General features: G+C 44.9%; 3 protein-coding genes across 3 annotated transcripts; 1 reads left to right on the top strand and 2 right to left on the bottom strand.

The window, feature by feature from the left end:
* Nucleotides 1-3,576: 3,576 nt before the first annotated feature.
* On the bottom strand, nt 3,577-8,788 carry LOC120454946 (zinc finger CCCH domain-containing protein 18). The gene is made up of 6 exons (XM_039640715.2): nt 8,486-8,788; nt 6,417-7,249; nt 4,755-6,336; nt 4,536-4,688; nt 4,336-4,473; nt 3,577-4,262 (listed from the first exon to the last, which is right to left on the bottom strand). Exons 2-6 carry the CDS (start codon nt 7,203-7,205, stop codon nt 3,949-3,951), a joined length of 2,976 nt encoding a protein of 991 aa, XP_039496649.1. The 5' UTR covers nt 7,206-7,249; nt 8,486-8,788; the 3' UTR covers nt 3,577-3,948.
* A 286-nt stretch (nt 8,789-9,074) lies between these two features.
* Nucleotides 9,075-10,611, top strand: LOC120454947 (protein ABHD11). The gene is made up of 6 exons (XM_044006530.1): nt 9,075-9,215; nt 9,267-9,613; nt 9,688-9,861; nt 9,916-10,145; nt 10,204-10,341; nt 10,400-10,611. The coding sequence occupies exons 2-6, from the start codon at nt 9,356-9,358 to the stop codon at nt 10,536-10,538; spliced, it is 939 nt and encodes a 312-aa protein (XP_043862465.1). The 5' UTR covers nt 9,075-9,215; nt 9,267-9,355; the 3' UTR covers nt 10,539-10,611.
* Nucleotides 10,612-10,851: 240 nt separating this feature from the next.
* On the bottom strand, nt 10,852-13,845 carry LOC120454948 (protein unc-119 homolog). Its single transcript, XM_039640717.1, has 5 exons — nt 13,358-13,845; nt 13,148-13,260; nt 12,250-12,882; nt 12,020-12,192; nt 10,852-11,781 (listed from the first exon to the last, which is right to left on the bottom strand). The coding sequence occupies exons 3-5, from the start codon at nt 12,756-12,758 to the stop codon at nt 11,663-11,665; spliced, it is 801 nt and encodes a 266-aa protein (XP_039496651.1). The 5' UTR covers nt 12,759-12,882; nt 13,148-13,260; nt 13,358-13,845; the 3' UTR covers nt 10,852-11,662.
* Between the last annotated feature and the right edge of the window lie 13,804 nt (nt 13,846-27,649).

The following is a 27,649-nucleotide window of genomic DNA, read 5'->3' as shown; positions in this document are numbered from 1 at the left end:
GCGCGGCCCACCCACATTTCGCATTTTCGCAGGCCAGTCCGGCCACCCCCTTTTCCAGCCCCTTGCCACCCCCTGCCACCCACTTTTCCACCCCCTGACCATCCCGCCTACTCGCATTTCATTCCGTTTCATGGCGGAAAGGAAAGCAAATATCGCCATTGCCGTCCAACATGGCAACGGACAAACAGGCAACGGACAAACAGGCAAACGGACAACAGGACTTCGGATGTAGACTTTGCAGGATGGCGAGTTCGCGGAGGTCGACGAGAAGGCGGCACAAGGCAGGGGTGGGGAGTGGCAAGTGGCAAGTGGGTGGTGGCAGTGGCAGTGGCAGTCGCAGGACCTCGTCTACCATTGAAAGCCTTTTTTGATGGCTGCCCTGGATGCTGCCGTTGTTCGCCAGCAGCGCGCTTCTTGTTGCGGAAGGTGGTGGCGGAAGGTCCTGGTCCTACTCCTGGTCCTCGTCCTGGTCCTGGTCCTGGCAAGGTAGCAGGCGGTTGCCAACGCGCCTCTGCACTGAATGTCCAAAAGGACCGAGGGACCCGCTGCACTGCAAAGAAACAGAGAGTTAAATAATTTAGTAATGTAATGTAATGGTGTAACAATAGATATTATAATCATTAAAAAATTTTTATTAAATATAATAATAACTTCTAAAATTCCCACATTTTACATGCAATAATCCTTGAATTCATATACCAATAAGTGCTTTCTACTCTCCAGTTGATTTTGACAGCACAAGCAGCCGCTTTTTCGGCGAGTGTACATGTGTGTGTGTGTGATTTCGCATCACATGGCTTGGCTTCGTAATGGCCACAGTTGTTGTTATGGCCAAAGTTCGTACGTGAGGGTCGAGTTGCAAATAGAAAGGTGGGGGGATGGGGTTTGGGAGGGGTTGGATGGGGAGCCTGCTCACAGGACATCAGCCATTCGCATTTGGTCCTTTCTGGTGGCCGTTAGCTGGTCGGGTCGTTTGTACATATTGCATCAAAGAAAACTTTTGCCTGGGTAAAAATAAAGCACACCACACGCAGTCGCAATGGAAAGTGCGGGGAAATTGCGGGGGAAAGTGGGGAAAACTGAGCAGGCGGGCAAAAAGAAAACGGCCATGGCAACAAACGGACAGGGGACAACGCCAAAGGACATGGACAAATACGTGTGTGCAAATGCTCATGTGTACATTGTACCATTGTACATATCCAATACATATGTATATATATCCCACTTATGTACTGCTGCGTGTATCGAAGCGAGCCAACGAGTCCCTAGCCACGCCCACATTTCAGCTTTACGCCCAACTTTGCAGACGTTTATGAAGACAACGCGCGGAAATTGACAATTGGCCAGGGGAAAAGAAAACCAATAAAAAGTGTAATATACTCGCAATCAGCACTATATTTTCCTTACTTCGCACAGAAATGTGCAACACTTTTTGATTAAAAATGGAAATTGAAATATTTATTAAGATTTAGAAATATAATTTAAGCAAGTTGACTTATGAGCAAGATCACTGCATTACAAGTACCTTTGTTTCCAAACTTGAAGTTCCTAATGAACATTGAGTTCAAATGTAATATTGCAAGTGGCTGCCCACAAAGTAACCACAAACACACACACACACACATACGCCACTCGGCTCCACCCACCCACACACAACCACCCCTCCCCCCAAACACCCCCCCCCTTCCCCCTTCAGCCCCATCTCCGGCAAGCAGGCAATCAGAGTCCAGATTTCCATGGGCAGGCGAGCACATGAGGAGCGGCCTGATCTCTGCGACAAAATATTAGTTCTGTCAAAATAAATTTCTTTGAGTAATGTAATCCCATTTCGTGGTTTTGGAGGGGAGTTGGTCGCTGGGCGGAGTAGCGGAGTAGCGGGGTAGCGGGGGTGCGGGGGAGTTGGACTCATTTTTTTGCGGCCTCCCCCGCCCGCTTTTCACCCTCCTGCTCACATTTCGCATCAGGCTGAATATGAATGCGATAAATCTGTTCGTGATTGTTTTTTTTTTTTTTTCGCACACACACACACATGTGGGTTTTTTCAGTGGATTGTGGGTGGTGCGGAGGTGTCCAAAAAAAAAAAAAAATGGCAGAGCAATTCGCTAATCCCGAGCAAAGGGGCGGAGTTCAGAGCACTCGGTCTCAGTTTCAGCTTCAGCTTCAGCTTCAGTTTGAGTTTCATTTTCAGCCGAATGTAAATCTGAATGTAAATCTGCGGTTTTGGCGGCAGCTTCAGCTGGCCTTTATTACACTATTTCCTAAGCAGTCCGCTAGGCTTAGGAAAGCAACGCGATGCACTGAGCAAAATCAAAGGCACTTCCACACAGCTATCTTCTATTTTCTATCAATTTACTATCAATGTAATATGTTACATTTTAGTATTGATTTTATATTTGATATTATATTTGATATTTGTATTATTATTTATTTTAGTTTTTATATTGTGTACTTTATTTGATATATGTAATATTTTTTATTTTAGTTTTGATATTAAGTATTTTATTTGATATTTGTATTATTTTTATACCCGTTACTCGTTTGTATTGATATTAAGTATTTTATTTGATATTTGTACTATTTTTTATTTTAACATTGATATTATGTATTTTATTTGATATTTTTTATTTAAGTATGGATCATTCTGAATTTCTACGTTATTTAAGGATATTTAGGATAATTAGTAGAAAATAATATATTGGCCAAATAATATAAATGCCAAACTAAATAAACTAAACTATAATGTTTTTCATATATATATTTTTTTTTAATAATTGTACTGTTACTCTCAAAGAATTAACTCCAAACAATTAGATATAATATTATACGCGTGTCTAAATATGTCTTATACAAGTCTCGTATGTGCGTTATTTTTGTAGCATACTTTTAAGCGCTGCATTCTGCAAGTGTATCCTGTGCTGCGAACTCAGTCGATTATGGACACATGTATGGTCGTTTCACGCACATGGAGACGTGACCAGGTGGGTGGATTGCCCCCCTCCTCCCCCGTCGATGGATGGCTGGTCGGGTGGGTGGTGTTTTTTTTGTGGGGGTGTCGCTCTTGACTCGGCCGCTGGATGATGACAATGTCTTCTGACAGCTTCTGCTGCTGCTGCCGCCGCCAGTGATTGCCAAAAATGGGACACGATGACGGGCACGAGAGATTGCAAAAAAAAAAAAATAAATAAACCATAATATATATGTGCATGTATAAAAAATGAAACCCTGAAATGTAATACACTCACACGCACACCGATCCCCGAGCCACAGACATTGATGAGGCCAAATTTCTGTGATTCGTCATCTAAATAGGTTTTCCCCACCCCCCGCAACTCCAACACCAACACCAATGCAAACACACACACGCACTGCGCGAAATTGCCACGCATTACACACAGACGCACACACACGCGGGCGGGGGTGGGGAAATTGTCCAATCTATGGGAAAATACTACGCAGCTGGGCAGGATTGTGGAGAAAGGGGTAACCCAACCACATTTGCAGGACTCAGTAGCCCAAATATGCAAATAAATTATAATTTTCAAGTATTTAGAATCTTTGATTCGATAGGAGTAGGAGTTTCGTTTTTAGTATTGGCATTTATTTATATTCTATTATAAACATAGTATTTATGCTCCAGAGTTGGCCATAGTCAGGGTAGGAAAAAAAAGGACAATGATGTTTAAACCTAAATGCATTGAATTGTATTACGATCGAGCGGCTGCAGGCAGGCGAAGGCAATATCGAATACGATGCGAATGTTGCGTAACCTCTAAGTATTTTTTGATGCCGATCCAAGAGATCCATCGGCCCGTGTTCAGTGTTGTGGGTGGGTGCTTTCGGGAGGTGCTGTACGCCAGGGAGCAGGAGGAGGAGGAGGAGCAGGAGGAGGTGGAAGGGAGCAAGTGGTTCGACAATTACAAGAAGGGAGAACGAGAGCATACAGCTTAATCAGTTTAGCTTGGAACGCTTCTTGGCGATCGCATCCTCGACGGCGCGCAGTTGCTTCAGCAGCTCCTCCCGTCGCGACTTTTTGCCGTCCTTGTCCTTGCCGCCGTCCTTATCCTTGTCCTTCTCCTTGCCGCCATCCTTGTCCTTGTCCTTAACGTGATCCTTCTCCTTATCCTTGCCATTACCGTGTTCCTTCTCCTTGTCGGAGTCGGCTGAGTTGTTGGGTGAGGCCAACGCCGAAACACCCACCATGTTTGACGTTTTCTTAATCTCAATGGAAATAGGCGAACGCTTCTTGGTTGCTTGTTCAGCGGCTGCAAAGATACACAAATACAAATAATGAATATGATATGAAGAACAAAGTATAAAATTCAAAGCCATGCTTACGCTTCTTAATAAGCTTGCGCTCGTTGAGCGCCTTGTCGGTGGCCCTCACTCGCTTCTGGGGCGTATCTCTCGATCCCGACGAGCTGTCCGACGACGATGAACCCGAATCCGATTCGGAGTACGAGGTATCCGATGAGTCTACAAATGATTTATATCCATATTAGAATGAGACGTTTGTTTACATACGATTAATGGCTTACCTGAGTCGGAAGTGCTCGAACTGCGCCGGCGTCTCAACTTGTCAAACTTTTTGGGTGCTGGCGATGACAGCTTCTTGCGCTTGGAGGCCGGACTGTGGCCAACGCCACGCTTGTCCAGCGCGGGTCTCTTGTACGAAGGCGAGAGGCTTCCCTCTGTAAGGAGAAAATTGTGGTATGAAGGACCTTAACAGCAATTAAGTGACTCAAGCAAATACTCACTGGAAGTGTGCCGTGGTCGTCGCGGTATCTGGCTGGGCGAACGGGCCGCACGACCGCCATGTCGGCGTGTGGTGGCGGCACCGGTGGCTAGCTTGTGCGAACTGCCACCGTAGCGCCGCTTATGATCTGACGGACTGCTCGAACGCGACGAGTCCGAACTGGAGTCACTCTGCGAGCTGTTTGAGGTGGAATACGACGAGTTGCTGCTGTAGCTGCGCCTGTCCCGACGCCGTCGCTCTTCGCGATCGTATGACCCCCGGTCAATCGACTTGGATCGCATCCAGGGATCACTCCACTCATCACCCCGTCCGGCGGCCTCTACCCGCTGTACGATGACCTCGCGCGTTGGCCTCGATCGCCGATCGTCCTCGTAGTGCGGCATCCGATGGGGCGGCAACTCGCGATATCTAGCCATGCGGCCGTATGCATCCACATCCTCGTATTGCGGTGGCATATACTGCGACCGGCCGTAGCGATCGGGCGGCGGTCCGTAAACGGAGTACTGCAAGGGCAGGAGAGCACGAGGATTGGCATGGGGAACGGCATGCGGATGCATGGACATAGGCATACTGAGTGGATTGAGTGGCTGTTCCCGCACAGAGGCCGAAGGCGGCGGCGGTGATCGGGCGCTGCTGCCACCGCGATCCTTGAGGTAGTAAGAGTCCTTCTCCATTTCATCGGGCGACAGTGTTAGGTTCATCTTCTTGTCCTCAAAGTCCATGTCCTGCTCCTTGCGTTTGTTGGCCTTGCGCATCATCTCCTTGGCGGTGCGCAGTCCACGCTCCCAGGCATTCTCCACCACCACCGGCGCTCCGTCAGGCAGCAGGGTGCGGGCGTCGTGGACGTGGGCACCATAAATACTGGGCGCATGGAGTAGCGCCGGTCGGTGATGCAGCGGTGGGCGCTCATTCCGGTAGTCATGATAGTCGGCAGACGCCGAGGCGTGCGAGCTATAGGCACTGCCTCCGGCACGAGCCGCAGCGCTCGATGATGCCGCTGCTGGGGCGCTAGCTCCAGCCGAACCTCCCTGCATCGGCACCGAACGCACCAGGCTCTCGAACATCGTGTAGTTGCCCTTGTCCGTTACGCCGGGATGCAGGAAGCGGCAGCTCATGCCCCAAGTGCATTGGCCGCGTGTGTAGAAGCGACACACCGGCTTCGGTTCAGTCTCCTCCGGTCGCTTCTCATCCTCGTCGGATACCTCGCCCTCCTCCAGCTCTTCATCGTCCTCTTTATCCTGGCTGGGTGAAGTTGACACCGACGCTTTACCCTTTGCCTCCTCGCCGTCCTCCAAGCTGCCATTGCCTGCGCCGTCCTTGCGTTTGTCATTGTCATCGCCTTCTTCCTCATCGCAGTCCACCTCGCCGTCATCATCATCCTCGTCTTGCGACACCTTGGCCGTACTTTTGGCCTGGTTTGATTCGTTGGCTTTGCTTTCCATCGGTGGTGGCTCCTTTGCCTGCTCCGGGCACTCGCCCTCCTCCGCCTCGAAGTCCAGGGCGTCGTCGTCGTGCGTCTTGACCAAGTCCTCCTCCAAAGCAGGCGCTGGTGCTCGCTGGTGCCCATTGGACGCATCGTCGGACTGGAATAAATATGAATTAATAAAGGTTCCAGCTATATGGCTATATAGATTAGAAACTACAATTCAAAACTAGAGCTCACATGGGTTTCTTTTGCGGTAGTCTTTATCTCATCCCCGCTTGACGCCTTGCCGTTCTGCTTCGACTGTTTCTGCTCTACATCATCCTCCTCGCCGAGAGTGGGCAGTGAATCATTGGATATAGCGTCATCCTCAATCTCATCCGCCGGATGCAGCGAATTCTTGGAGGGAGCTCGCTTCTCCTCGCCCTCGAGGTCGCTTACATCGCTAAGGTCCTCGTGACTGATGTTCAGATCCACGGCAGCCTGATTGTACAGCTGGGGACTGTTGCTCCGACTGCGAACGGATGAGAGAAACGAGCTGGGCTGTGACTTGGCGCTGGGCGAACCAGGATGCTCCGCTTCCACAGGCGTTACAGCAGCCGACTCGGATTCTGCTTCATTGGATTCACGCTCATTTTGTAGCTGCTGTTGCTGTTGCTCATGTTGCTGCTGGGCAAGACGCTGCTGCTCCTGTACCGGCTCCTGGTCGCCCTCCTCATCGCTGGAGGAGCCGCTGGAAGAGCTACTGCCGCTGCCACTGCCGCTGCTGCTGCTTGAGCTCTTCTTCTGCTTCTTGGACAGGTCACTGCGACTCGAACTGGAACTGGAGTTGGACGATGAGCTGCTGGTGGAGGGTGCTCTAGCGGATCGATCCTGATTGGGGCCACCGCCACCGCCTCCGCCAATCGATTCGTCACCCTGCTCCGGAGCAACCTCCTCCTTGTCGTTGGTGGGCGAATTCGACCGCGACTCCGAGGAATTGGACTGGGAACTGGCACGAGAATCGTCCGATTCCATGTCAAGGACCATGGGTACGCCTTACGCCGGTGCGGGCAACTCGTTCCTTGGCGTTTCTGCAGGAGATTCGAACAGATCGAGAATTAGTTGTGCTGGCATGGCTGTACCTACTCCACGCCTTGGACAAGTCTCGACAAGACGACAAAGAGCCACCGCGTCCTGGTGGGGGGAATGTAACCGGGGCAAAACTAGTGGAGCAAGTCGATATTTCGTTGGAGGCTTCTGGTTTCTGGCTACTGGCGATTACCGGTTGATCGAGCGGACAAGTTTTTGAATCCAAAAAGCAAGGATTACTAAGCCCCTCTAAAGAATACAGTCATTTGTCTGTCGGGTTTTTCGATTCATGATGATTCAGGCGTGCCACCAGTTGAAACCACGTGGTATTGTACGTTTAAATTACAGAGTAAGTCAAAAACCGATACGAAAATCGATAGCAGCAAACATTATGCAATCAGAATAAACGAAAAGTGCATCCCCCAAGGTCGATAACCAATTATCGATTGTGGAGGCTGATAGGGGCTGGCCTAAATGGAAAGGGAAACCAAAGTCAAGGTCAAAAGCCCCAAACAAATGCCGATAGCTCCGATAACGCGATGGGGCATAACAATCGATTTTGATATTTTGATCATTTTTTTTTTATTTGTGGGAATGAGAGGGAGAATCAAAGTTTAGATCAATAAGTATTTTGTTTTTTTGCTTTTAACTTTTAGTGGGGTTCTTACCTTCATTTCTTTTATAAGCTTTTATCTTTTTAATTTATTGATTATATTGTGTGTGTGCTATTTTCTTTTCTTTTTCTTTTTTATTTTTCTCTTTGTACTTTATTTCGATTAATTTTCTTGACGCGAACGAGAGAGACAACAGAGAGCGAGGGAGAGAGAGGTTGTAAGCGCAGTGCAATTTGAAAAATTCTTTCTATTCTGGCGCTCTCTTCCCCTCACACACCACACACAGTTAAGGACACGCACACACACACAGGCGCACACACAGAAGAGAGTTAATTATTTGGATTTTTTTGCGGACTTTTTTCGCACTTTTCGCGACCGAAATTGAATTTTCTTAACAACTTTAACCACTTTTATTCACTTACTGACTTTTGACTTGAACGGTTTACTGGTTACTGTGTTACTTTTCAAACTTAACTTTTTACTTTTTTCAGTTCGGTTTAGTTCAGTTTTCATTTCATTTCATATAATTTTTTTTTTTTTGGAGGGGAAAAATAGAATACTTGAAAATATATCAATTTGTTGCTCTGGTTTTGACAATATGCTCGATTTGTTGTTGCTGCTTACCTATGTTTGAGTAGTGTGAGTGCGAGCAGGAGCGCTGCTGCGCTGCCTCTACCTCTGCCGACGTCAGCGCCGCGCTTTCCCCCTTTGAGGTCTTTTACCGCTGGGGACGGACTGGAGTGCCCGTTTTTCCGGCGGCTCGGCGACTGGTTTACCTGGAAGCGCTGGAAATTCGCTAATTGGGGGCTGCGGAAAATGCTCTGGATGCGATTTGCGCCAAAGAATAAACGCTGTTCCGAGAAAATACGCTCGCCGCAGAAAATATGGCGGCTGTCAGTGTGACCGTGGGTGGCGTGGCTGGAAATGCCGTGAAAAGCGTGGGCCTAGTCGGTGCCGTTGTCTTAGCTTATTTCGAATTGGTTTGTGTCATGGCTAGAACGGTGGTATGTTCGCCAGTGCTGCCACTCTGTCAACAGAGGCGTCAACAAGGAGGCTCAATTTTAGGGGCTGAGAATCCCCTTTATAGTTGGTACTTATTTGAATATGTTTTATGTACTTATTTGTGGTGAAATGGCTTAGTGGGATTACCATCAATTGTCATAGATAGAGTTTTCAGAACATTACATGTCTAATAAATTTATAACCACACAATTTTCAGCACGCATATATTTTTGTATTCATGACTTAAAAGAACTCAAATTTGTGATTCCGTCTACGCCCCTGACAAGTGCCAGCCTGCATGTAGTCGAAAAACCAAACACCGGTCAGCTGGACTTTGTACAATTGGCAAAATGTTGCAAGTTAACAAAATTGTAGCAAATTCGTTTTAATTACGCAACTGCAGGAACACAAACAAACCCCCCCTCGCCGACATACCTACCACTGCCCATTGAGTTTTCCCGCCAACTGCGTGTGTACACACTGGCCCACCAAATGCAGCGCCTGACGAGATCGTTACGTTCACTTCCATTTTCCGCGGAAAAGCTCCGGCCTCCAGCGACATGGACCGCCCTGGGGGTCAGGCGGGAGTACTCTTCGGAACTGCCGGAGCCCGTGGAGCTGAAGTTCGATGCGTACAGCGGCGAGAGTGCAGAAACGAGGCCACCACTGCTCACATATCACGGCCTCTTCGGTTCCAAGCAGAATTGGCGCGGCATCAGCAAGGCTCTGGTGCGGAAAGTTTCCCGAAAGGTGGGCTACCAAGTGCCGCATGGAGTTTGCAACCCCAAGTAACCCCAAGTATTCCACCACCCCCCCAAATGCAGGTGTATGCCATCGATGTGCGGAATCATGGCGAGAGTCCCCATTCGAGTGTCCACAATTCCAGAGCGATGAGCGAGGACTTGCGTTGGTTTCTGGAGCAGCGCAACCATCCGCATGCCGCCTGCATGGGCCACAGCATGGGCGGCAGATCCATGATGTACTTTGCCAGGAAATATGTGAGTTCTCCACGGCGTACGGGGTGTTAAATAATCATTTGCATCGTCACACAGCCCGAGTTGGTGGAGCGTTTGATTGTGGTGGACATATCGCCCATCAGCGTGCCCCGTTCCACGGGCGAGATGACCGAAATCTTCGATGCGATGCTCACCTTGGACCTTTCGCCCACCATGTCCATGTCGGAGGGTAGGAAAATTGCGCGGGAAAAGCTGCTCAGGGCCACCGAAGACGAGACCGTCGACTTTATCATGCTGAATCTCCGCAAAGATCCCGATACCGGCGCGTAAGTTGGCCACATATAGTTATCTTGAAGTCGTCTTAACCCAGTAATCTTCCTGTAGATTCACTTGGGCCTGCAATGCACAGATACTTCGTGATTTCCTCACCCGCTTCGACAAATACCAGACGCGTCTGGAGGAACTGCCGCCGTACACGGGACCCACTACGTTCATCTGCGGCACGCGTTCCCCCTACATGAGGTAACTTGGATCTTCAGCGCTGTGAAACCTTAATCAATGAATCTTTGTACCATTTTAGACGCGAGCAATGGCCGCAGATTCAGGAAATGTTCCCCAATTCCGAGATCCACTGGCTGGAAGCCGGACATTTGGTGCATTTCGAAAAGCCCCAGGAGTTTCTAACAATAGTCAGCGAGTTCCTGAACAGAAGTGATTAGAGCAAATTTGTAGAATATCAAATAGCCAATTGTACAAAGAAGTCAATCGTAGATCGACCTTAGCTAAATTGAATGTACACCTTTGTTTCTCTTGGGCTTGGGAACATTGGGACATTCTTCAACGATCTTCGCAGATCTTCAATAATCTTCACCAAAAAGAGCGGGATAGCATTATTACTTTTATAACCACGGTGCGTGTTCTGAACTTGTTTGCTTTTCAGTTAATAATACATTGCTCAAGCACCTTTAGTCACGAAATGCACTGCAAATGACGTCAGCTTTATCGGATTTACCCGCCTTAAAATAGTTGCGATTTGTAGTGGTGTATGTACATTTAAAATGTAATTTAATTTATCATTCTTGTTCGGCGTGTAATCGTTAATCATTAGATTTTTTTTTTAGATTTCCAGTTTCGTTCATTTTCCATTTGGTTTTTGTTAAAAAATATACATACACAGACACGAAAAAAATGCCATGAAGAAGCTGATAGATCTCGTATGATCGTATGCTGCATACAAAAATTGACGGCAAGTGTGTTTTCCTCAATTTGTTTTTCTTTTTTTTCGAAAATTTCCAATTGGTTTTCCTTTGGTTTCGTGTGTGTATACGTACGTATTATATATATATATATATATATGTTGTTTCTTTTTGGGCATGTGTGAGTGTCCTTACTTATTAGGAATAAATAAATGTGTATAAATACAGATATAAATCAGGGGAAATCACATTGCACTTAAAATTATATAGTCAAAGTGGAAATCATTGATAAATGAACACAGTCCGCGTGCTTCAGTGTGTGTTGTTGTGTTTTGTGTGTTTGGTGTGTATAAGTGGGTGTTTACAGGAGTTGTTATCCTTTGCTAAATACATCAAACAGGAATGGTGGGTAAAACTCTTGTGCTAAGGCTAAAATGGCTGTGATAATATTCCTCGATTCGATTCGATGTGTTGTGATTGTGAGTGTTGTGTGATTGTTGACTTCGAGTGGGTGTTTCGAGTGTTGTGAGTGTTTCGTTTGTGTGTGTTTGTGTGACAAGTCATTGATTTTGTCTCACAGCTTCTGTAGTTTCTAGTTCTTTAGTTATTAGTTTTGCTCTAGTTGTAGTTCCACTTTAGTTGGCTTTCTAGACTATAATGCCGCCGTCGTAGGCGTAGTCGGCTTTGTTGTGCATGACGAGTCGGTTTTCCACAAAGTAAAAGCTGTCCGAGCGCGTTTCAAAGGGGCTCGATATCATCTCAGCAACTGCAAAGGGCAAACAGCAATGACTTAGTTATGTGCAATGCATTTTCACTTATAAACTAGCATACAACAAATTGTAAATTTCGTTTAAAAATACAAATGATAGCATAAATGTGCCAGGGACAACCCTCATCTCACAGGCGCAAATCGCAAGCGACCTTGACCCACAAACCGCAGCTACTTTTGGCAGCAACTTTCAATTGCGTGTCCTGCTGGGTGGGATTATGTAAAAGTGGCTCACCTAGGTCGGGTGGAAGATTAGGAAACTCGTAGATGTGCTCACACGTATTCTTCGAATATGGAATGCAGTAGCCGAACTCAAAGTCAAACGTCTTTAGCAGGCGATCGCGGAAGAAGTGGCGTTCGATCATACGGAAATTATTAACAGGCTGGCTGCCCACAGTGAATTCCACACTGAAATCCACAAAAAATTACATATAAATTGAAAGTAACAATTGCTGCATAACTTACGTGGCACCCACTGTTTTGAGGTTGAGAAATGCCGGTGTGAACTGATAGCGCACATAGCGTCCGGCATTTGGATCGGCAGTGTCCTCCAGCGACAGTTCCTCGGCTGCCGCCAGCATTGTCTCCTCCACGGACAGTCCGTCCGGATATTGTTCGCTCGGCGGCTTGGCGATCTCGAAGAGCACGGCACCGCTCTCCAGGTCGCGGATCTTGAACCGTGTAAAGTCAATCTCGAACACATTTGCATTGGCGGAGCACAGATAGTCGTCCGTGATCTTGGTCAGGTGCAGCACCTCATCGGGACTCACGCTGCACGGCTCCGCAGCTCGTTTGGCGTCATTCGAGGCACCACCGCCCGCTGCCGCAGCTCCCGACGATCCGCCACTGCCTCCATTGGCCTCCACACCGCTGCCCGCGGAAGAGGATCCTGCGGCCGCGGAGGAGGACGACGTGGTCACTGCGCCCGCACTCGAGGATTGCACCGGATTCAGTTGCTTGCCCACCACGCTCATTGTGCACGGTATCTACTGGTATTATTTGTCTATAGTCTGCGGATCGGGTTCTCAAGCTGAACAGCTTTTTAAGGCTCCTGGCTGGCTGGTATCCTTTGATTCGTAGCTACTCCGCTGTCTCACTCTGCGAATAAGGGGGAAAACAAATACGTTAAGATACAAAAATACTTCAAAATTATTAAATGTTAAATAAGCTATATTTATACTGCAGAATTATATTTTACCCAATAAGATTTTGTGAAATGTAGTTGACCAAACTATGAAACAAAATAACACCTATGCACATTGCAAATAAACCCTATGAAGTATACATACATACATATGTTTATGTCTAAAATATCTAATATCTCATGTTAACAATAGATGAAAGCTAAGCTCAGTGTACTCACCAACACACGCACACGAGTGTAGAGCTGCCATAAATTGGGCCAGGATTTGCTGGTGGAAATATAAGGCTTCCTCTCCGATTTCCCTATTATCCTTTCGCTTTCCACTCCTCACTCTTTGGGAGCAAAAATCATTGTTTCATAGAGGAAAACCAAGAAGTAGTGGGTAAATTAAGTAAATGCAACGATAATAAAAATAAAAACACCACTTACCCACACAAATGCAGGTTGCAAGTGTTGCCATAACATTTAGCTGCCCGCAACAACAACGTCCGCAACCATCACAACAACAACAACAAAACAACGAAGACGACGACGACAGCAACAAATGAAATTCGTTTGAAAATCACCAGCAACAGCAACAACAACAACAAATGACCCAATTTCTGGAAAAGCTGCGCTCTCTTTTCCCTTCCTTTTTTTTCCTTTTCTTTGTGTTTGTGTTTGTTTTTCCTTTTTCGCTTTTCGTCCTTTGTGTTAGTGACTGTGTGTGTGTATATGTATGCAGGGATTACTTGGCTGGTTTGTTTTTGTTGTTGTTGCGCTGCCCGAAAATCAATTATATCAATTTGACCGGCATTACAATGCTGCTGCTGTTGTTGTTGTCGTCCGCAATGCAACTTAACGCACTTAAACGCTAAACATTGCACCTTTTTTGCCCACTTTTTTGCACTACTCAACAATCGATAGTATATCGATAATGCGTTACAAGAAATCGGTGTGACCGCACGAGCATGGGGAAAAACTTGAGACCAGCGTTGCCACATACCAGCAGAATATATTTTTTGCGAGCCCGTCGGGGTCACACTGTTGGCGCCATATTCAAAATATTCCAAATTTCTTAATATTACTCGACAAAAAATCATTTTAATGCAATATAACTTTCAAGTAGGATTTCTACCATTACTTATTGTTTAACCGAAAGTAATCAATCGTTTGCAGGAACATTTAGCTAAGATATTAAGATATTAAATATTTCTGTGAAGCAGAAACTAAAAATAAAATATCAAAAATTCCGTCTCACTGCTGCGTAAACCACCAAATGCAAAGTGAACTCGAAAAGGAAATACTTTGAAAGCGTGCAAATGTGTTAAATGGCGTGTTGCGATCGGCTTGCCGTGCATTTCTGTGGCCGACAATTAGTTAATATCCATGCAGACTGCCTGCTTCTCCTTTTTTCAAGTGGTTTCCTTTCCTCTCCATTCCCTTTTCCTAGGCTGCAGATCAGCCCGGTCTAAAACTCAAGTGTCCTATCCATATCCCATTCCATACCCACATCCAAATACAAGTATGTGCAATGCACCCATACCGGACCCATTTCGATTTCCATATTCAGACGCATGGGCGCCAATGCCAGATCATGTTCATGCACTTCAAGAAATGCTGGCTATCATTTGCAAGGATAAAAGTATTTTTTAAATGTGCTTTAAACTTTTATGCTAACTAAATTGGTATTTTATTTGTTCGATTTTATATAAAATATAACTATATTTTACAAATATTTTTCATTTTCATTTATATATATATTTTTTCTTTCTGTGCGCGACGAAAGTACTTGAGTTCAATTCTAGCTCCTCCTTTTCACATTTCCTCCGCTTCTTGCCGCTGTTATTGTTGGCCTTAAGTGGGTATTTTAATATTCGCAGCCGGAGCCAAAGAAGTGTTAAGTTTCAGGGGCCGCATATGCACTTATCCCCCTTCCCCCAACCGCTGCCCCGCCCCTGTATTTTGCCACCATTGGCGTCCGCGTTTCCTGTATTCTTTTCAGTTTTAGGTTTTGTTTTTTTCCTATGCCACAGTATTGGTGTGTGTATGTGTGTGTGTGTGTGTATCTGTGTGGTGGTGGCACTGCGAACGTGTTCGGCTCTATCTTTAGTACAGTTTGACTGGAGATCTTCAAACTGACCCCTCCCCCCCCCTACCACCTTACTTGATTTATCCCCAAAAAAAAAAAACAAATAAAATCTGCAGACAGCCGGGCACCTGAGCAATATGCCATTTGACAGGCCGAAAGGGTCGAGAAAGATGCAAGGAATTTGCGGGATAATCCATCTTTTGTATCAGTGCAAATGCCATGGCCAGGATTCGGTTTCATTTCACTTCAATTTGCAGTTCCACGAGATTAAATAGTTTCGAGCCCATTCTTAGTGACTGCAACAGGTGGCCACTTAAAATTACTTACTCTTACTCTGAACTTATCAAAGGATTTCTTTTTATTATTTTAGTAAATGGATCTCTTTTTACTATTTTAGTGAATTTATCAAAGGATCTCTTTTTTTTAATTTAGTGAATTTATCAATCGATCTCTTTTTATTATTTTAGTGAATTTACCAAAGTATCTCTTTTTATATTTCTATATATACCTTTGCAAAATACCTATAACTCTCTCTTAAAATGTCCCTTTTTTTCATAAATTATTTATTTATGTACTTATTCCAAGTGTGCTTACTTTCTAATCTTTCAAACTGGCTGAGCTTTACAAGATAGTAGCCACTGTCGACTTATCACCATCGCTTCGCATTTACATAGCAAATGAAACTTAGCGTTCGATTGTTAGTTGATGAAATTTGTTTGAATATTTCTTTCTTTCATGGACTGAATGCGGGGAGGGGGGGTGGTCGTGCCATAGAACTCAAGTATCCCCACCCCCCTCTGCGTACTTCAATGTGCGTCTGTGTGCGTCTGTGTGCCTGGGTATCGAAAACAAACAGTAGAGCAACAAAAACCAAAAATCGTGGGCGATAAAATTCGTACTCAAACTGGCGTCCAGGGGCGGCACTCAAAGGGGGCTACAAAAATTAACCAAATTACTGATCAAATAGTATCGTAAAATCAAGTTTTTCATTCTAGTGCTGCATACTTTGAGGAGCAGAGTTGCAAAACATTTTCCACGCTCTTTTTTGTGTTCTCCTTTTTAAAAAATAAAACCCCTCGCAGAAGGCGCCTCTGTGCCTGTTCCAAGTGGCGATGACGTTATGCGCGCCGGACGGTCTGCCAATGCAATGCACACTGCACTCACACTCGCACTCACACTGGCACACCTCACTCACACACACACACGCAAATACACCACACACACACACACTCCACATAGAGTGGCCGTTTTGCTGGGGTTCATGGCGTGTGCGTGTGTGTGTGTGCACACCCCATAGAGTAACACCTCCGAAGCAGCGCGTTCAGTTCGTCAAAAGCGCCAACAACAACATGAAATAATACACTGAGCAAAATTCAACGATGCTGCACTTGAATAACCAACGTTTTAGCTATCAAGCAGAGAACTTAGCTACATGTTCCTCGGAAGTTGGAGCACTCTTAGGAAGATTAATTTGCAGCTTGCAAAAGATGCATTTTTTCTTTGAGTGCAACGAGAATAAGAAGTACATGAGCCACAGAGCATAATCTAACTGCAATTTTGCTCTGAGCCTTGCTTTTTCCAGCGATTTCTCAGCCGAGATACAACAACTCCTTCGCTGCCCCCCGCCTCCGCCTCCGCCTCCGCACTCCCCCACCCCCGCCTAGTCCGCCGTCGTCTTACCCTTTCACCCAACCACCGTTTCTCGCAGTGTACGGGCGCGTGTGTGTGTGTGTGCGAGTGCAGTGCTGCATGTGTGAGCGTGGATTTTTCTGGCGACAGACTGTCTGGCCCGACTCTGCCGACGCCTCTGCCCGCGTCGCTGCCTCCGTCGACTGCGACGCCTCTGTGCGCGTTTGTTTGGCCTGCCTTTATATGGCGAACGCGTCAGTGTGTGCGAGCGCACACCAAAGGCCACAAAAATAGCAACAAAACAAAAAAAATTACAGGATAACAATTATGGCATACGACGATTTGTTGTGTTATTCAAATTTGTAAATTACATTGCATATAATGTGTTTTCTCGTTTATTTATTTATATCACATAATGAAACTATCAAATATTAATGATTTTGATCTCAGTTTCTTGTTTTCTTACTTGAAATATGAACAAGTTTTCAAAGAACTTGTAACACATTTTTGCTGAATATTATCTGAATTAAATAAAATATCCTGGCTCTAGATTCTTGTCCGTGTGTGTGCCAGTGGCTCTAAGAACGTAGGTGTGCCAGTGTGTATGTCTGAACTTTCCGTCCGCTCCGTTTGTCCGCTTGTCCATTTGTCCGTTTGTCCATTTGTCCGGGGCACGAATGTTTTGTTATTGCGGCGTTTTGTTATTGTTCCTCCGTGCTGATATGGATTCTCGATGGGTTGGCGTTGGTGTGTGTTGGTGTTGGTGTGTGTTGCTGTGTTGGTGAGTTGTTGAGTGCATTATTGTGGGACGGCTGGAAGTGCTGGATTGTACGATTGTAGGTATCCCAAAACCGAAACCGAACCCCAAACTCTAACTCAAACCCAAGCCCAAGTCCAAGTCCAAGCTGAAAACAAAACGCAAACACTCACAGTCACACGTACAGTGGGCACTCGTTGTAGAGCTTGAACTTAACCATTGAAAGGGTTGCTCTTGCTCCCTTTTGAAACTCTGACCTTCAGAAGGAAAAGGAAACCCGGTGCTCAAGTCCCGGAGTGCCTTTAATTGCCTGAATATTCCTTATTCTTCTGCTGGAAATGCTTATAAAGTGCAAAACTTGCTATACAGCCAAATGACAAGTAAATAGATCCAAAAAACGCATATACTTTTAGTGAGAAATACCAAATCTATTTAAAATCCAAAAAGCACAAAGACGTGCACACATAAATATTCGGAAATAATTTATCTAGATATATTTTCGACATAATGCGCACATAATGTCTGTCCGCAAGCAGAACCCAAAAGTTTATTTGTATGCCCTCCCAAGGAATAAACTTTTATTTGTTCACCACCTCTCACCCCCCTGCCACCCACAAACAGCCACCATCAACAACCGCCTGCTGCATTTGCAGCATGCTTTATATGCCCCATATGTTCAGCGTACATGCGCGTTATCGGACCCCAAATATTGGATTTACATAGATAGTTGACCCCAGCCCTATAAACAAACCCCATTTCGGTGCGCTCAGTTGGATGTCCCGCGTACAGTAGGCACTGGAGAAGTGTGCTCACAGAGGTGGGCACTGAAAACAGCGGGGGATACATAAATACCACATCCAAGCAGATCCAGAAAACTATCCATGGAACAACAAAACAATCTAATGCAATCTTATAGAGCCACTGCGTAAATGCAAAGCTTTCCGAATGTACTTATATAATATATAAAATTGCTGATTTCTATTATATTAGATTATTAATTATTATTATATTATTAATCAAAGAGAACTTTTCTTACAAGTTTCGGGTTTCCGATTCATTAGGATTTACTCTATGTATCATAATAATCTCACCTCAGTACCTCCTCACCTCACAAGCACTTCCTTTCGACTTTGAAGAAGGACTAATCCCAAATCCCCCCACCACCATAAAGGGCCACAAATCAAGTGCCAGATATGGGGGGTTCTTAAGTTTTTAAAATCTCTAAAACGATCCTCAGCGAAGGGTTTTTTTACCCCGTCACAAATGCGATGGCCCGTTGACATGGGACACTCGGGCACAAATCATTCCTAGGTTGCCTAGTATTTGAGTATTTGGTATGCCATAGAGAACCCATCTGATTCTTATCTGCAATCTCTGCCTTTCGCCTCTATAGTAGATTTCAGATACCCGAAATGGTACGTCGCTTATAGATCCAAAAAAAAACAAAAAAAAAAACACCTACGATTTGGTGCCAATGTAACGCCTGCGAACGGAATTCGAATTTGATTTATGACGCCCCATAGATTTCATACCCATAATTAGTATTTCGGTTGCGTTTCCCCCCTGACACACTGCGTATACTTCGTATTGTGTGCTATACTGTAGTATACTGTAGGGTCTCGCGGTCTGAGCGATTTATGGACAGGTGGCGATGTCGGCTGGCTACTGTGCACCCGATTTCCTCACACGATTGTTCATGCCACGCGCGTATATCGCAGATATAGTAGCATGCATATATGTGGATAGATAGAGAGATGGATTGATAGATAGATTGCTAGATAGGCAGACAAACGGACAAACGGACAGGCGAACAAACGGACAAACGGGGAGTGCGTATCTAATGAGGTCTCTGGTGGCTCATTTAACTTTTAAACGAGAGATACCGCCGCCTAAATTATGGCCACCTGCGATGTCCCCAGCTGAATCACCAAATATCGACATCGACATCGACATCGAAATAGACGCTATATGCATAAACATGACCAACGTATCCAATAATCTTGCCAGCTACCGGATATGGATCCATTCATCATCGTAACATCTCCGGTAGACCCATCATCATTAGACGGCTATGATAAACGACTGGGGTTTGTTCGTTTTTTTTTTTTTTTGTGGGATGACATCCGAAAGTGCCACTTCAATTGCCAAACGTCAATAAAATGTATAAAATATTACATTTGTTAGTGGCTTGTTAACGTTTAAATAACTTGAAATAAGTTTCCAACTATACTGGGCGCATTTTCAAACTTACATGATGAAAAATGATTTAATATACTTGAAGGCTATAATAATTCTGTTACTTTTACTGAAAATTGATATGATTATTAAGCCATTGATAACCTTTTATTGAATCAAACCAAAGACCGAATTGATTCCCGAATCCGACGCCCAATAAAAAGATCGAACAGGTAGGTTGCAGGTAGGTGAATAGCTGAGGAACGCAGTGGTTTATGGTGCGGCCATAAACGCAAGCCAAGTTCTTTACGGCTTGTACGGCACAAACCCTATATGTGGATTACGCTAATATTGCCCCCTAATAAAAACGGCCAGTGGTCCAGGGACGAATATTGCGTCTGATTGGTTTTTCCCACGATTACAATTAGCCGGACGAACACAAACTGACCTGAGCTGACCCGCAAAAAGACACGGTTGTGAGGCAGTCGGAACTGAAGTAAACTAAAGGAAACTAAAGTGTAGAGTGATGAAAACTGAAGGAAACTGTTGGCAGGTCAGCGCAATGGATTGTGGATTGTGCACTAAGTTGCTTAATCCGACGGGAAATCCAAAACACAACCCGAGCCCGATACCGATCCTTCGCTCCTTCGATTTAAGCCAAAGTTAGAGGCACAGGGCACAGGCACACATGTGTGTTTGCATTGGACGGGAAAGCCCCATTTTCAAGCTGGACCAGAGGCAACACATGTTTCAAACCCGACACAGGTTCACATTCCCTGGAAGGATATGCACCTCTGGGAGATTCCCACAACAACAAAATCCATGGCCAACTATCAAGTGGCGTTTAGGGAACCTCGCCACTGTATCTCCTTAACGCCACATAATAAACGGTTACGATAAAGGGGATATACATATATATATATAGGTCTATACATAAGCCGATCTTTGCTTTTGATTTACCAAATTTAAGGAGTTTTATATGCCTTAATATAAAAGGAATGATATTTATAAATCAACTAATACCCCACAAACATTATGGAACTACAAACTCAGAGGATCAGACCTAGAAGATGATCCACCCGATCCAAAAATCCATCCAACTGGCGATGGATCTGTGATCAGATTTCTGAAGATATGATCACCAACTGATCCATGGACTTCTTAAGCCTTCTTAAAACTTCTGCGTTGCACAATTATAGGGTTTTGCTTTTCGAATCGAATGCCACATCAGTTTTCCTCGATCGAGCACTTCGATCTTCTTTCACCTCAGCTTTCAGCTTGATCGACAATCAACGATCGACGATCGACGATGGATGGCTGTGTGAGAAACAAGTTTCGTAACTATGTAAATTAACCTCCATACAGCGAGATCACGCGTTGCCAGTTACTTTTCTGTGCTTTTCCGACCGATCACGATGAAAAGGGAGAAGCTCTTAATGGAGACACCGCAGATTGACCATCCTCTCCACACCTTCGGCTTGCACAATTATCTGGGCTTTAAATGCGATCATATGATTAAGTAATAATGTCAATATTTCATCTTTTTATAGTTCATTTTATAGTTAATTTTATAGTTAATTTTATAATTAATTTTATAGTTAATTTTATAGTTAATTTTATAGTTAATTTTATAGTTAATTTCTAGATTTAAAAGCTTTCGTAGTTCTTGAACCATATATTTAATTTATAGTTAAATTCTAGATTTAGTAGCTTTCGTAGTTCTTGAACCACCCACTTTATTGCTACGTTCGAAAGCACAAAGAGTAACAATATGGTGACAACAAAATCACCAACCTATGCAAAATTTAAATCTAAATACACCTTTATACATATATAAAAATATTTGGCCAAGTAGAATAGATCAGGGCATTACCAAAAAAAAAGAAAAAAGATCGTTGGCCAGGCCACCCACACGCGCTCCTAAAAAAAGGGGGGAAAATGCTGAAATTACCAGAAAATATTGCTGATCAAAGTGGGAGGTGCAGTGGGGAGTGGGGAATGTTGAATGTGGAAATGCAAAAGCGAGTGAAAGTGAAAGAACTTCCCCTCATACATACATACACGTGCACATGCATACACACACGCAAGCCGTGCTATACAAACAAACATATTTAGCTAATTTTATGTTGACTGGGCGGAAAAACGTTGCAATTATGGCCATCTCGAATACACAAATTCATTCACAACGTACTCCCACCAATGCATTGAATATACATACATATATACATACATACATATTTATGTGCAGTTTTAAGATACATATATGTATGTATGTATCTACGAGACCCCAAAAGAACTGCATAGCAAAAGGCCTTATATGGCTGTTCTTCATTTGCACCCATATACACACATACATATATATACGAACGTACTGCATTTTATGGGTTAACAATTAAGGAATTCTTGGGGCTCTAGAATTTGTTTAAAGACATATAGAGCTGCAAAATGCATTTGAAATTGCACGACAAAGCTTAAATCATATTAAAGTCTTATCATGTATTTTTATTACATATATGTACATTCCAGTTGTTTATAGTTGTTTGTTTTAAGATAAACCCTTTATTGTGCTGTTTTTCCGAATAAAACTCTCACATTTCCCACCCTTTGAGTTGGGCTCTATCAATTGATTGCTTGCGTGAGTATAGGCATTCATAATAAGAACCTTATTAACTATATATTATATATAGTTTATATACCTTAGTCATCGCTATAGTCATACCCATTAAGTGGAAAAGTACCGAGCCACATTCCGAACTCAGTAGTTGTAGTTGGCTGGCGATTGTTGGTTGCGTGGTGGTGCAGCAATCGATCGATCGATCAGTTTGCCAAAGTCGAGGTCGCACCACAAAGGGGTATATATGTATGTATACTATGTACTAATATACATCTGTGTATGAATAAATGGGGGTATATAGGGTGGCATGAGCATGTGCGCAAAAACAAAAGCCTAGGGGGCACCTAAACACTACAGTGAAACCTTTAACAGCGATCACAAGGCATTCCAGATTGAAGTTGATCGCAAGCACAACTTAGTAGCTGATTTGAAATACTAATGGCTCTATAAAAGATACAATTTTCATAGCATCTTTTAGATTCTTATGGAGCAGGAGATTCTTTTGTAATGCTGGGAAATGCAGACGCAGATCGAATGTTTTGAACAATTGAATGAGTTGAGGTAACGAATCAAATGTTTGGTGGGGATCACAAGTATAAAGCCACTTTTGGAATTTCGCCTGTACCGCAGAGCGTCGACGTTGGCAGCGACAGCGGCAGAGTTGTCGGCAGCGACGACAGAGTGTCTGGCGGCGTAGCAAGACTGGCGACATTCTGTCTGGTGGCGATCGCCGCAACGTTGCCACTTTTCATTGAATCCGCTCGCTCTCTGTCCCTGTCAGTTTCTTTCCCTCTGTCTCTCTCACTTGTTCTTCTAGTACCTGTTTGGGCGCTCTCGCTTGCTCTCTCCCTTTTGCTCGCTTTGGAGCAGACAGAGCGACGTCAGCGATGAATGTGGATGAACATGAAATAAATGTGTGGCAACTCCAGCCCCCGTCCCCATCTTCCCCTCGCCCATTCACACTCAGTGCGGTGCTCCTTATTCTCTTATTCATTCTCTCTGGCGTTCATCCACACACACACACACACTTAAACACACCTACACGCTTAAACTTTGGCGCTTGCTGCCCACGTCCGCTTCTCCATGCGCCATCTCGCTCTAGCGCTCTGCAGTACCAGCACAATGTGTGAATACGAAAATAAATTAAATAACATTAGCTTGGTACACCTTGCGATTGCCACTGTGCGGCTCTCCGACTCTCTGGCTAGTTCTCCCTCTCTTTTGTAGCCAAAGCAGACATTGAGGCGCCGTTGTTTTGTTGTTGTTAACGTGGCAAAAGCCAAGATCCTGCAAAGTTTTGCTTCACTCCTGAAATAGGAATAAGAGTGAGAGCGAGGTAGTGAGCAAGACAGAGGGGGGATCGCTGCTATTTCCTGTGTGCAGCTACCAGGGCTGAAAATCCAACATGGAACATGGCGCCAGGGCTGGCATATTAAATTAGCCAAGCTCCCCTCTTTCTTTCTTTTTCTCTCTCTCTGTACATCTCTCTCCCACTCACTTTTTCATTTTTGCTGCCGCTCCGTCTGTCTTTCCAATTGAAAATCGACAACGGCGCAACAACAACAAAGTGTGGCGCTGCAAAAGAAAGGTAGCAGGGGGCGGCAGAAGAGGAAGAGTGAGAGGGGATAGGAGGGGGACTGGGACGATGATGGTGACGGGGACGGGGGAGAACAGCTCGACAGACGAGTTATGTGTGGCTGGCGGTGTAAAAAAACCTGTTTGTTTAAACAACAATTTTGAACTAAAAATACACACAGATACACACACAAAAGCTGTGAAGTGGAAGAAGAAGACGCGGTGGAGAGAGAACGGCAAAAAACAAAACCAACGAGCACGAGTGCGAGAGTGAACTCGTAATCGCACTCGCACACACTCCTGTACTTACACACACACACGCACACGGTGTGGCGCTTTATGCTGCGCTGCTTGGAGCGCAGCGAAAGAAGAAGAAGAAGCGGCAAAAGAGGAGCCAAAGAAGCCGAAGCAGCGGCAGAATGCAAAGAGTGAGTGCGAGGGAGAGAGAGTGAGACATTGTGAGAAGGGGGAGAGCCAAGAAGAAGAGGAAGAACCGCCTGCCAGTTTGTCTGCCAAGAGTGCGCCACACAGTCTTCGATTGTGTTCCCCCAGCCCTTCTTCGCCCCCTCCACTGACGCCGTCGCTTGCCCCCCTTTATCGCGCTCAGCTCCCCCACCCCCACCCCCCGCACAACACGGCCCGCTGTGCACACAGCTGCATCGGCAGAGGCAACATTTCGTGCGCTGTTGTTGTAGTTCTTGCTGCTGGGCAAGCACGTAGGCGTCCGTTCGTCTGTCGCTGTGAGCACAGACGCAGCCACGAAAATAGCAGCCACAGTCGTAATTGGAAAAAAAGAGTTTTAGGAGTAACTTCTAAATCCTAAAGCATTTAAAGAATTTCGAAATTGTTTGCAATTTAGATTGCTATTTTTGATTAATCATTTGCCATGATTAGTGCTTCGAGCACGAGTAAATCACTACACCTGATAAGATAAGATCTCTGAATAAAAATAAGTAAGTAAGTAAAAATAAGTAATAAAACATGTGTAAGTCAAGAAGAAATTTGCATTTTCTTGACCCGCACTGTGCGTTAGCTGCCTTCTGTGCTTCTATTTCAATGTGCGCGAGTGTGTGTGCGTGTGTTGGCGTTGGAGGGCCCCCAATATTTTTGTTGAGGCACAGGCCCCAGGCAGCGCCTTCTTCTGCTGCTTCTTCTCCCTCCCTCCCCTAACCCCTTTCTTGGGGCTCTATGCCTATATGTTTTTGTTGTTTTTTCACGTTTTTATGCGCTTCGTTCACGTTCGACTGCAAAACAGAAATTGACTCAAATCGGCGATGTTTCCCCCCTTTTTTGCGAACCCCCTTTTAGCACCGCCCGTGGTCAGAAAAGTGCAACCGCAAAGCTGCGACGCCAACAGCGATTGCGCAGCCAGCGCCGGCGTCGACGTTTGCTAACTAGCCAAAGACCAAAAAAAGGATGAGAAGAGGACGAGAGCCAGAAGGAGAGTGTGAGAGGGGGTGTGCGAGAGACGAAGGGGTGCCAAAAGGAAGAAGACGGGAGCGACAAAACACCTGAAGCTCACAGGCTGAGCTTCGCATGTGTGCGTGTGTGTGTGTGTGTGCGTGTGCTTGTGCGAAGGAGGGAGCGAAAGAGAGGGAGCCGTGGAAGAGGAAGAAAAGGAGGCAGAGGCAGCGCATTAAAAGTCAGGCGAAGCGAGGCGAAAACAGGCAACACAAGGATCCAAGAAATTCCAATTCTCGGAAAAGTTAATAAAAGTTTTGCCTTCGCGCATTGCCTTTCTCATGTGTGCACTGCGACAAAAAGCTATCCGCAAGATACATGCATGTGTATAAATATAGATGCAATGATCTAATTAAGTATGAGTCATACATAAGGATGTGCACTACTTTGTATCAGAACTAGAATAGAAAATGGTAACTTATAATATAAACTAAATCTTCAACTTGTTACAGTGCAGCCCTCCTGACCACTCCCCAACCGCCACTTCTTTCCGCTTCCTTCCTTATAGATATGTACATATATGTATGTATAGATATATATGTATGTATATATATATGTATTTATGTACGTGGCGCGGTTTTTTTCCTTTGTATATGGTCAGCGTGCATTTTTATGCGCCTTCCAACCGCCAAGGCGGCCAAATGTCTGGCCCATAGGGGCCACAAGCAACCAAGGGGGCAACGGGGGTCTTGAGATTCCAGGGGGCAGAGGCAGAGAGCAACGGGGATCCAAAAGAGGGGGAGGGGGTGGGGGTTACTGGGGATGAATACTGGGGATGGGACAACGACAACGACAACGTTACTTTACCATGACGCTGGCTTTTTGGCTCGCAGCTTTGGCAGGCCGCTTTCTTTTCCGAGAAGAACTATCCATTAGGCGCCTGAGTTCGCTTCGGTTCGTAGTTACCTGGAATCGGACTGGCGAGTCGATTCTTCGAGAATCGGGAATTGGGAATCGGAAGAGGAGAATGGGGCATGCGGCATTGGGTATGGGGTATGGGGTATGAGGCATGGGGCTTGGATGAGGCACCACGTTGAAACGATCGTGCAGCCAACGATCCTTAATGTTACCATTGGAAGTCGTTAAGATTGGGCAAACACCAGTACTTCGAAAAAGGGAAGGAAAACGTTCGAGGAGATGAACTGAAAATGGATATTTCACACATTCCCAGTGCCACAGCACATAATTAACCGGAAAATCGGAAAATGCAAGCGTCATTCAAAGGAAAAGCCAACGAGTGCGCAATTATCTTCATGATGTTTAAGGACCAGGACACTTAATAAAGACCAAACTACATTATTTGTGCGCAGACTGGGAAGCTTACTAATCGCATTAGTGAAAATAAGATTATATACATATATAGTAATATTATATATTATATTATATAAAACATTGAAAAGCTTTAGTTACTAGCCGCAATGCGTTGCGATTAAGAGCTGATAAAATCCTGGATTGCAGCTACTCTTTCCAATAGACGTAATAATCATAGCATTTGAGAACAGTCTACAAAGAATAATGGGGGTTAAGTTGTTTATAAAGCCAATCAGCTATATTTAAGATGGATTACTTCTTTTTACATTCCATAAACAGTTTGATATGAATTAATCTTGAATGCACAAGAGACGTGTTCCAAGATCGCTTGCCATATATAGTACTATAGGTGCACTTTAAAATCACCATTCGTATACGTATACGTACTATGTATATCATTTAGGCCTTCAACTGATATAATTTAACACTCGTACAATGTTTTCCTGGATCTAGTTTTTGTTCGCCGCCCCGAAACGTGATCGATCCGCGTGGATCGGTGGGGGCCACTAGCGAATAGGGCTTATTCGAGGGGTGACGTACCCCCAAAGCCCCATAAAGATACCGATGTGGCCGGTGGCGAAGAGATTGCAGCAGGGGCCCCCAACCGATAACCCGGGGGCACTACGTGTTCAGATAGATAGTGCCGACATGAGTGTGCGATCGCATAAGTATACACATATACATATGTACATACGTATGTACATACATACATAGATACACATATTCACGATTCTGATTGTGGATGCCACTATATAGTGCACTTTGTAATTGCTCGAACCCCATTCCGTCGAAAATTGTTTACAGAATCGACTTTTATTGGCCGACAAGTAGAACTTGGCACTTGAATCGCCTTTGTTTGATCTTATCACCTGATAAGGTACCCAAGTACATATGTATATGTAGCTATATTTTTGTTTCCTTGCGTTTAGTCATAGGCTAAATGAGTATGCCTGCCTTCACAGTCGAGGAATTTCCTGTTTTATTTTCTTATTATATTACATAAATGTAGGTGTGGGTATAAATCAAAAGAGCTGTCATCCGAATTGTTGGGTAGACCTACATTTATGGTAGATGTACATATGTATGTTCAAAAGTCATAATAGGGACACCAACTTCAATATATCGGCT

Source organism: Drosophila santomea, chromosome X, assembly GCF_016746245.2.
Source record: "Drosophila santomea strain STO CAGO 1482 chromosome X, Prin_Dsan_1.1, whole genome shotgun sequence".
Classification (NCBI taxonomy): Eukaryota; Metazoa; Arthropoda; class Insecta; order Diptera; family Drosophilidae; genus Drosophila; species Drosophila santomea.
This window is presented reverse-complemented; position numbering and strand designations above follow the sequence as displayed.

Excerpts from the sequence above, each read along its gene's own strand:
- LOC120454946 (XM_039640715.2), bottom strand. The coding sequence starts at position 7,205 with ATGGTCCTTGACATGGAATCGGACGATTCTCGTGCCAGTTCCCAGTCC. Across the intron at positions 6,337-6,416 it reads CTACCGCAAAAGAAACCCAT|TCCGACGATGCGTCCAATGG; the intron begins GTGAGCTCTAGT and ends TATTTATTCCAG. Across the intron at positions 4,689-4,754 it reads ACGACCACGGCACACTTCCA|AGGGAAGCCTCTCGCCTTCG; the intron begins GTGAGTATTTGC and ends TTCTCCTTACAG.
- LOC120454947 (XM_044006530.1), top strand. The coding sequence starts at position 9,356 with ATGCAGCGCCTGACGAGATCGTTACGTTCACTTCCATTTTCCGCGGAA. Across the intron at positions 9,862-9,915 it reads TGTACTTTGCCAGGAAATAT|CCCGAGTTGGTGGAGCGTTT; the intron begins GTGAGTTCTCCA and ends ATCGTCACACAG. Across the intron at positions 10,342-10,399 it reads ACGCGTTCCCCCTACATGAG|ACGCGAGCAATGGCCGCAGA; the intron begins GTAACTTGGATC and ends GTACCATTTTAG.
- LOC120454948 (XM_039640717.1), bottom strand. The coding sequence starts at position 12,758 with ATGAGCGTGGTGGGCAAGCAACTGAATCCGGTGCAATCCTCGAGTGCG. Across the intron at positions 12,193-12,249 it reads CTCAAAACAGTGGGTGCCAC|TGTGGAATTCACTGTGGGCA; the intron begins GTAAGTTATGCA and ends TGTGGATTTCAG. Across the intron at positions 11,782-12,019 it reads TAATCTTCCACCCGACCTAG|TTGCTGAGATGATATCGAGC; the intron begins GTGAGCCACTTT and ends TGCCCTTTGCAG.